The sequence below is a fragment of the Engystomops pustulosus genome, chromosome 9 (assembly GCF_040894005.1).
Source record: "Engystomops pustulosus chromosome 9, aEngPut4.maternal, whole genome shotgun sequence".
Lineage (NCBI taxonomy): Eukaryota > Metazoa > Chordata > Amphibia > Anura > Leptodactylidae > Engystomops > Engystomops pustulosus.
Window position 1 is genome coordinate 17,121,861 of NC_092419.1, and position 10,324 is coordinate 17,132,184.

At 48.8% G+C, this 10,324-nt stretch overlaps 1 protein-coding gene across 1 annotated transcript; it reads right to left on the reverse strand.

Moving 5' to 3' along the window:
* Window positions 1-932: 932 nt before the first annotated feature.
* Window positions 933-8,630, reverse strand: ITM2A (integral membrane protein 2A). Its single transcript, XM_072123026.1, has 6 exons — window positions 8,472-8,630; window positions 5,547-5,681; window positions 3,140-3,322; window positions 1,989-2,099; window positions 1,737-1,887; window positions 933-1,626 (listed from the first exon to the last, which is right to left on the reverse strand). The coding sequence occupies exons 1-6, from the start codon at window positions 8,547-8,549 to the stop codon at window positions 1,538-1,540; spliced, it is 747 nt and encodes a 248-aa protein (XP_071979127.1). The 5' UTR covers window positions 8,550-8,630; the 3' UTR covers window positions 933-1,537.
* Window positions 8,631-10,324: the final 1,694 nt, after the last annotated feature.

Consider the following 10,324-nt stretch of genomic DNA (forward strand, 5'->3'; position numbering starts at 1 on the left):
GGAGATGTATGAGAGAATATATGTAGAGTATCGGAGGATCTATGAGGGGCTGTATATTTCTGTGAGTGATGTCATCAGCAGGGGGTGTGGCCATGTCCTGCAGTTATTACAGTCCAGGGGGCGGGGTGATGGATGATGTAACAGCACGGAGCGGCTTCCTCAGGACAGGGCTGCGCCTCCCCCTGGTGGGATGTAGCGGTACTTTCCGGCCTCCTCTGCAGGAAATCTTCTGTAGTTTCCTTTCTTGGTGACTCAGATTCTCCTCTAGTTTTAGAGCAGGGGGCGAGCTGCAGTCACAGGGTCTCAGTGATGGGTGGTCCGTGGGTCTCAATCTCTTCTCCTCTTGTCTTACTTCATTATTACAATCTGATACTAATAACCTGACACACGGCCCCTACAGATAATGCAGGATTGGGATGCAGACAGCGCCACACAGAAGTAGTGGCTGTTCCAGGTACTGCAGCAGCTTATACTTTTCACAGCTGAGGGGTTGTATCATTGGCCTCTGCCATGTTGGTAGGTGACAATGAGAGAAGAATTAGGGCAGGAGATTTTTATACTAATTGTATGGAGCCAAAACGATTTCTACTCACTGAAAGCAAGCAGAGATGAGACCAGGCTGCAGCTGCCCCTGCTAGCAACAGGGGAGATTTATCATCAAGGTAAAACTGTTCTAGTTGGCCATAGTCTGATGGTCGCTATAATCTCCTTATTTGATTACGTCTTACACAAACCTCAAGAGCTTACAGTCTGCCTCCTGTCTACATGGCCCCCGCACCCCCCAATCACATGACTCCAGGCAGCAAGTAGAGAAACAAATTTATTTCCAGGTCATCAATCATACAACATCATCAAAGCAGTGTTACCCTTCCAACCCATCCACATCTTATATATGCCAAGCAAGAATAAGTATAGACGCCCCCCCCCCCTCACACTAACCCCAAGGGGCCCCTCACAACCCCCTGCCCTAAAAACACACAAAACGGATTAGTAGGATCAGATATGATTGGCACAGGAGGCTACTTTATAGCTATTGCTGGTGCAATGTGCTGCGGGGGGGAGAGGGCTTCCAATACAAGGGGTGGGGGTCCCAGGAAGGTTCTGCCTTGGCATCCGAGAGGTTAGGGCTCTCTCTTCCTTCACCCTATAAGGCCCCAAATCAGTGCACATATACACCCATCCCCCAACGAAGTGATATGAAAGGTGAACGCTGCGGTTGCTATATACTCCACATGGGGGGTGCTCTGTCCTAAGAAGACGGGGGAGTCGGGCGCGCAGCAGAGACACAGGATACAGTAGCGGCACACAGAGGAACAAGCGCTGGACGCTGCGGCCAGAAGTCACAGGTCGGTGCCCACCCGCCATCAGGGGACAGGGAGGTTACAGGCGCTAAGTCTGGGTGACATTCCTGAGGTTTGGCGTCGCCGGTCAGGTACAGAAGCTACAAGCGGGGGGCACAGGGCGAGGATGATTATCACTGCACAGGTTAAAGAAATCAAAAAGCCTCCGACTCCGTCAGCACCAGCGCCTCGGCGCCTCACTCCTGACAGATCAGGGTCATCACTGCAAAATTATTTTCAAAGTGTTTGATCTGTGAGCATCTCTCTGCCGAGCGCTTCTGGACTCCTGAAAATCAGATGGCATCAGTCAGTCAGGACCCCACTACAGGGAGACCCCCCCCATCCTCCAGGACCTTTAGACCCCCTGACATTTAGTTCCTGGATGACCCCTCTTACCTATGATCTGGTCCCTTCTCTGCAGTCTGTAAGTCTCCCGGCCCTCGCAGCGTTGATAGATGAAGACCCCCAGCTCAGACAGGTCATCGATTCGGTCAGTGACTACCAGCTCCTCACGTACCAGGTACGACTGTGGCAGGTAGGCCCCACGCTGAGGTTACATGGGGAGCAGAAGTTACAAGGGACACCAAGAAATGGAGAGCCACTTACAGAGAGTTAAACATGTAACATGGGGGGCGTCTGCCCACCTACCTCAATCTTCATGAACAGGTCCAGCAGGTTGCGGGGTGGCAGGACTATGGAGGTGTTCAGGTTGATGATGTAACATTTCTGCAGTTCTAGGTCCAGGTAAGCAGTGAGGAGCTGAGGAGGAAGAGGAGAGGTCAAGATCTCAAAATCCATCACACACCGGGACCCTGTATATCCACCACCACCGGAGGAGGCCCCCATACAAACACTTCCATCCTCCCTCAGGAGGAGATATCAGGACCCGATACTCATCCCATCCCCCAAAACACATTTAGGAGAACATGAGGACCCCACCCAATGCCCACAGGAAGAGACACGAGGAGCTCCATTATTCATTACACATCCCACCACATTATTGCCTTTAATACATCAATTTATTAAGACTGGCATCTAAAGTGCTCCCCCTACTGGCCATAGTGGGGTGGTGACAGCAAGGATTACCAAAGACGGATATACAACCTCCCAGATCCCACAACTTGTTTCCTAAGCTTAAAGGGATGTTCCCATTTCGGCAAATAAAATGTTATTGTTTGTAGAATGAAAAGTTATACAATTTTCCAATACTTTCTGTATCCATTCTTCACCGTTTTCTAGAACGATTCTTGCTGTCCTGCTATAGAAAACTTCATTGTTTATTTCCAGTGGACAGAAATCTGACGGCTCGTTATGTCACACAGCTCTGATTACTCTCTGATAAAAACGAGCCATGAACCTGTGTGACCATGAGTTATTTACTGGGAAAAAAAAAAAAGTTTTCTATAGCAGGACAGCAAGCAGAGATCTAGAAAACGGTGAAGAATGGATACGGAAAGTATTGGAAAGTTGTATAACTTTTCATTCTACAAACAATAACATTTATTTGCCAAAATGGGAAAACCCCTTTAATGCTGTATGTTCTGTCACTATATCACAGATTCACTTATGTTGGCGTTATGGAACACTATTAAGAGTTACGTTTAGGATATCTACACCTATACACTACTCAGTGACTGCATCACACCACAGGGATACATCCCACAGAGAGGAGCAGATCTGGGAGACCCTATAGTATTCATTAGAGGGTCTTCCAGACTTGCTCCTCTCTGTGGCATGTATCCCTATGAGATACACACACATGGGAGATTCCATAGCCCCCACCCACCTCGGTTACTTACTCTGTCAAAGTCATGCACAATGGCTGCAGAGTCTCCCCGGGAGAAGCTGGGCACCGGGACGTTGATAAGGACCACGTTGTCCTCCTCGCGGATGTCGGCCTCCTCAGACACGGGCAGGTAGTAGGGCTCCCCGTCCAGGTCTGTGTGGTCAATGTACGAGAGCTTCCCCTCAAATGTCTTGTGCTGGAAGAGGAGATGATGATGAGAAGATCTCCCCCTGAGCAGAGACCCCCGCACACTGCGCTGCCCACCGCTCACAAACACAGATAATGGCGGTGATGAGGATGCCCTCAGAAAGGGGCTCATATACACAGTTTGGGCACAAACCACAGCGGAGGCAGAATATTCAAGCACTTCCATAACAATATAAAAGAAAATATATTACAGTAAAGCAAATAAAACACTTCTAGTAGTATAAGAATTCAATTATATGGACTAAATCACGCGTGATAAACCAGGAACACCCAGGAGGGGAGGCGTTACCAGAGCCCCTCCGTGCTGCACTCCTTCCGCTTCATGTAATCTCACACAGTGGGAGGGGTGCCCCTGCACAGTGTAACAGCATGTAAAGCTACAGCATGGAGGAGTCCTTTGGTCTCATTAGCATAATTATAAAAAGTTGATTATCAGGATGGATTCTGATCCTATAACAGTATTTATACAAATCCCCCGAGGCACTGGGTACACATGGAGATGTCCAGGTAACATACACATTACAGCGGAGGGTGCAGGATCCATACTGGAGCGCGCAATGTCATGGCAACCTGTAAGATGTACAGCAATGAAGGCGAAGGAGCCGATCAATAGATAATATCACACAGCGAGGCTGGAGGATAGTACAGATAGTCACACATAGGCAGCGGTGCTGTACAACTGCTACTGCAGGGGTCTTACACATGGGCTACAGGACATCAGGTCCACAAACAGAGGGAAAGAGCAGATAAAGTAAGAGCCAATCTGTTCATTCATCATTTACGTATATACAGGATTTTTTAAAATTGTATTTACACCTGAATATTCTTTATTGATTATACTGTATACAGGTGGTCCCCTACTTAAGAACACCCAACTTACAGACAACCCCTAGTTACAAACGGACCTCTGGTAATTGATAATTTGCTGTACTTTATCCTTAGGCTACAATAATCAGCTATAACAGTTATCACAGGCGTCTGTAATGAAGATTTATTGTTACTCCTGATTCTTATAACAACCCAACATTTATAAAATCCAATTAAATAAATTTGGTCTCTGTATATAAAATATACAGTTTCGACTTACATACAAATTCAACTTAAGAACAAACCTATCTTGTACGTAACCCGGGGACTGCCTGTATATGGAGCGGCTGCATATAGATTTACTAGTCTAGGTTCTCTTACCCTCTATATGCACATTCATTAGGACTCACTATGTTATTACATATTTATGCATCTTGTATATTAATCGTTCTATCATCATCAATACTGACTTCATTAACCCTTATAATAGACGATTATTTCGCACCTAGTGTGTCCCTAGTTAACCCCTTCACAGCAGACTTCACACCATCACATCTCCTGCACTGCGGCACCTACAAACAGTTCTGGTGTCCAATTAAAGAATCTTCCCTTCTATCACATAGGGATTTCTAGGCGAAACAGAAATGGAGGAGATTTCCACTGTTGCAATTAAAAAAAAAAAAAAAAAAAAAAAAAGTGATTATTAAATACAGATCTTAATTTCTGAATGTCAAAACAGTGGCCATCTCTGGTTCTAGAAATCCCTATCTGATATTAAAGGGGCAATTCTCCCCTTTAACTCTCAGTACAGATGCCCCAGTTTCACAATTTTTGGCTGTAATGGGACCAAGGATTATCCATAAAGCTTCATTACAGACATCTTACAGCTGATCATAGCAGCCTGGGACTATAGTAACATCCAGAGGTCACAGGGGGCAGAGGGGTCCGTCTGTAACTAGGGGTCGCCTGCAAGTCAGGTGTTCTTAAGTAGGGGACCACCTGTACACAGGTAAGACCCTGTAGTATGAGCTGTACAACGCCACCGCCTCCGATTCTCCTTTATGATGTGTGTGAAGTCTGATTGGTTCCTCCTTCCGGCCTTGCTGTCTATTGGTCGCTAGGACATCACCTGATCATCCGCTCCGCCAGCTTCATCGATATATAGATATTCTGCAAACACTTGAATACTCTGCCCCTTCTCTCCAGATGTTTGGGTCGTCTTTGGCGCCAAAATTTGTGTTTAAACCACATAATGACGATGCATCACCACATCTGCATTTTTTTAGGGCATTGCCCAAAACACGTGAACAGCCGAAATTTATTCCTCTGGATAAAATCCTTCATTGCGTCGCTGCAGTCATTTACAATGATTGAGGAATACACTCCAGGCCCATCAGAAAGCTTACCCTGTGCACGAAGAACTTATAGATGCATGCCCCACCCACAATGAGGCCGGCCAAAATGAAGGCCAGGCCCAGGAGGGTGAGGAGGCAGCGCCCTGTGGAGTGGGTGTCCGGCCTGGTAGTGGCGACCTCGGGGTCCTAAAAGACATAATGAAGAACGAGGAATAAGACAAAGTACCCCCTATACAGGATTCCTCCAGCAGAGGGCGCAGTAACACCTCTACAGGCAGTTTTACTTCTCCAAAAAAGCCTAAATGTGTGTAAAAACGTCCCAGACCCTGGACATCTCCTCACGCACCGGCACTGGAGAGGAGACAGAGCAGCTGCTGGGAGGAGGCGCAAGCAGAGGGATCTCCGAGAGGCAGCGGTCAGACCAGAACAGTTTTTGGGCCGTTTTTGAGCAGTCAGTTAAAAAGCGCATGCGTATTTTACCAATTATCTTAATTAAAACAAGTCAAAAAACAGATGCGTTTTTTTTTGGCCCAGAACCGCCAGAAATGTGGTGCAAGTCCGTTGATAAATTCCCCCCCATTGTGTTTGCTCACACGTCACGTTTAACGCATGAGTTTAAATACGCATTGCAAAAAAGCTGCATTTGTAAACTCAATGTTAATGCAAGTGTTATATACAGGAGTCTCCCCCCCCCCTCCTCCTCAGTGTTATATACAGGAGTCTCCCCCCCCCCTCCTCCTCAGTGTTATATACAGGAGTCTCCCCCCCCCTCCTCCTCCTCCTCAGTGTTATATACAGGAGTCTCCCCCCCTCCTCCTCCTCAGTGTTATATACAGGAGTCTCCCCCCCTCCTCCTCAGTGTTATATACAGGAGTCTCCCCCCCCTCCCCCTCCTCAGTGTTATATACAGGAGTCTCCCCCCCCCCTCCTCCTCAGTGTTATATACAGGAGTCTCCCCCCCCTCCCCCTCCTCAGTGTTATATACAGGAGTCTCCCCCCCTCCTCAGTGTTATATACAGGAGTCTCCCCCCCCCTCCTCCTCCTCCTCAGTGTTATATACAGGAGTCTCCCCCCCCCTCCTCCTCAGTGTTATATACAGGAGTCTCCCCCCCTCCTCCTCAGTGTTATATACAGGAGTCTCCCCCCCTCCTCCTCAGTGTTATATACAGGAGTCTCCCCCCCCCTCCTCCTCCTCAGTGTTATATACAGGAGTCTCCCCCCCCTCCTCCTCCTCAGTGTTATATACAGGAGTCTCCCCCCCCCTCCTCCTCCTCCTCAGTGTTATATACAGGAGTCTCCCCCCCCCTCCTCCTCAGTGTTATATACAGGAGTCTCCCCCCCTCCTCCTCAGTGTTATATACAGGAGTCTCCCCCCCCCTCCTCCTCCTCAGTGTTATATACAGGAGTCTCCCCCCCCTCCTCCTCCTCAGTGTTATATACAGGAGTCTCCCCCCCCTCCTCCTCCTCAGTGTTATATACAGGAGTCTCCCCCCCCCTCCTCCTCCTCAGTGTTATATACAGGAGTCTCCCCCCCCTCCTCAGTGTTATATACAGGAGTCTCCCCCCCCCTCCTCCTCCTCCTCAGTGTTATATACAGGAGTCTCCCCCCCCCCTCCTCCTCCTCCGTGTTATATACAGGAGTCTCCCCCCCCCTCCTCCTCCTCCGTGTTATATACAGGAGTCTCCCCCCCTCCCCCTCCTCAGTGTTATATACAGGAGTCTCCCCCCCCCTCCTCCTCCTCAGTGTTATATACAGGAGTCTCCCCCCCCTCCCCCTCCTCAGTGTTATATACAGGAGTCTCCCCCCCCTCCTCCTCCTCAGTGTTATATACAGGAGTCTCCCCCCCCTCCCCCTCCTCAGTGTTATATACAGGAGTCTCCCCCCCCCCTCCCCCTCCTCAGTGTTATATACAGGAGTCTCCCCCCTCCTCCTCCTCCTCAGTGTTATATACAGGAGTCTCCCCCCCCCTCCTCCTCAGTGTTATATACAGGAGTCTCCCCCCCCCTCCTCCTCAGTGTTATATACAGGAGTCCCCCCCCCCTCCTCCTCAGTGTTATATACAGGAGTCTCCCCCCCCCTCCTCCTCAGTGTTATATACAGGAGTCTCCCCCCCCCTCCTCCTCAGTGTTATATACAGGAGTCTCCCCCCCCCCTCCTCCTCAGTGTTATATACAGGAGTCTCCCCCCCCCTCCTCCTCAGTGTTATATACAGGAGTCTCCCCCCCCTCCTCCTCAGTGTTATATACAGGAGTCTCCCCCCCCCTCCTCCTCAGTGTTATATACAGGAGTCTCCCCCCCCTCCTCCTCAGTGTTATATACAGGAGTCTCCCCCCCCTCCTCCTCAGTGTTATATACAGGAGTCTCCCCCCCCTCCTCCTCAGTGTTATATACAGGAGTCTCCCCCCCCTCCTCCTCAGTGTTATATACAGGAGTCTCCCCCCCTCCTCCTCAGTGTTATATACAGGAGTCTCCCCCCCTCCTCCTCAGCGTTATATACAGGAGTCTCCCCCCCTCCTCCTCAGTGTTATATACAGGAGTCTCCCCCCCTCCTCCTCAGTGTTATATACAGGAGTCCCCCCCCCTCTCCTCAGTGTTATATACAGGAGTCTTCCCCCTCCTCAGTGTTATATACAGGAGTCTTCCCCCTCCTCAGTGTTATATACAGGAGTCTTCCCCCTCCTCAGTGTTATATACAGGAGTCTCCCCCCTCCTCCTCAGTGTTATATACAGGAGTCTTCCTCCCCTCCTCAGTGTTATATACAGGAGTCCCCCCCCTCCTCCTCAGTGTTATATACAGGAGTCCCCCCCCCTCCTCCTCAGTGTTATATACAGGAGTCTTCCTCCCCTCCTCAGTGTTATATACAGGAGTCTCCCATCTATACACATCCCCTCTGCCCGGTGTAAGATACTTGGGTTACAGCCGGCAGTCGCTCCTCCGCCCGGTGATGGGCGGGCAGTCGGTCACTGGGCCTCACCTTCTCGGGCACCAGGCAGTGGGCGTCCTTGGCGGGCTCCTTCCCGGAGAAGGGTGAGCTGAAGGCGATCTTCACCATGGTGACCCGCGGGCTCCGTGCTCAGCTCCGAGTGACGCAGAAACAACAAGCCAGGCCCCGCCTACATCAGCTGATCAACAGGCGGAGCTATGGGGGGAACATCCGGGGTGGAGACGTCACTTCCTGTGTGGTCTGTACCTCGTGATCTGACAGCATCAAGACACTTACCGTACATTATATTTTATACACATTGTATATACATTATCCTCTATATAATATGTACAGGGGGAACATTATATAGCCTTGGTCTTTTCTATATACCCTGAGTGTACCCTGCATTACGTAATTTGTGCCTTCTGTACATTATACAGGCAGTCCCCTACTTAAGAACACTCCACTTACATACGACCCCTAGTTACAAATGGACCTCTGGATATTGGTAATTTGTTGTACTTTAGTCCTAGGCTACAATAATCAGCTATAACAGTTATCACAGGCGTCTGTAATGAAGCTTTAGTGTTAATATTAATTCTTATGACAACCCAACATTTTTAAAATCCAATTGTCACAGAGACCAAAAAAGTTCTGGCTGGGGTTACAATGATAACATATACAGTTCCAACTTACATACAAATTCAACTTAAAAACAAACCTACAGACCCTATCTTGTATGTAACCCGGGGACTGCCTGGTATAACATATATGTTATATTATATATCTGTATATATATCCCCTTTCCTGTTTGATCCTGCTCTCTGTGATCAGCTACCGACTCCTGCAGAGGTTTGGGTTCCTGAGCAGCTTCAGATCTTCTTCCTCTTTGTGATGGATCTTACAGGAAAGTGTGAAAAGTAACACCCCAGGGTGCAGGAAGTCCAGGGCAATGGTGGGTGCGAGATACGGGTGGTACGTGGGATATGGGGGTCATTACATCTAAAAGAAGTGGATGATTCATAAAACTGGAGGATCTGACAAAATGACCCATACTATTCCAGCCATAATGTATATGCAGTATATTGAGAGCCTATACATTGTATAAACAGTATATAGAGAACTGATCCATTATATACAGTATAAAAAGAGCTTTTACATTATACATACAGTATATAGAAAACTAATCCTATATATATACAGTATATGTTACATTATACATTGATATACAATTAAAAGGAAACCTTATCCCAATGTAACTACAAGTCAATCACTTCTGTCAGACCAGGAGACATGTAGGAGGAGCAGATACTTGGAGACAAGGAGGAGGAGCAGATACCAGGAGACATGGAGGAGGAGCAGATACCAGGAGACAGGCTAGTACACCAGGAGACATAGAGGAGGAGCAGATAACAGGAGACAGGCCAGTACACCAGGAGACATGGAGAGGGGGGGAGCAGATACCAGGAGACAGGCCAGTACACCAGGAGACATGGAGGAGGAGCAGATACCAGGAGACATGGAGAGGGGGGGAGCAGATACCAGGAGACAGGCCAGTACACCAGGAGACATGGAGGAGGAGCAGATACCAGGAGACATGGAGGAGGAGATACCAGGAGACATGGAGGAGAAGCAGATACCAGGAGACATGGAGGAGGAGCAGATACCAGGAGACAGACCAGTACACCAGGAGACATGGAGGAGGAGCAGATACCAGGAGACAGGCCAGTACACCAGGGGACGTAGAGAATGGCAACAACCGAGCAGCAGGACCTCTTCCTCCTCCTTTGTGCCAGAAAGAACAGGACCAGTGCAGAGACTTGCAAAGTGACCTCCAGCTGCCACTAATATCCATGTGTCTTCTCACTGGTGGAATCAGACTCCATGAGATACGCTTCATGGTA

What these genes read in the sequence shown, in the direction of transcription:
- ITM2A (XM_072123026.1), bottom strand. Translation starts at nt 8,549, where the DNA reads ATGGTGAAGATCGCCTTCAGCTCACCCTTCTCCGGGAAGGAGCCCGCC. An exon ending in ATAAGTTCTTCGTGCACAGG is followed by an intron (nt 3,323 to 5,546) that starts GTAAGCTTTCTG and finishes CTCCTCTTCCAG; the next exon opens with CACAAGACATTTGAGGGGAA. An exon ending in TTGTGCATGACTTTGACAGA is followed by an intron (nt 2,100 to 3,139) that starts GTAAGTAACCGA and finishes CTTCCTCCTCAG; the next exon opens with CTCCTCACTGCTTACCTGGA.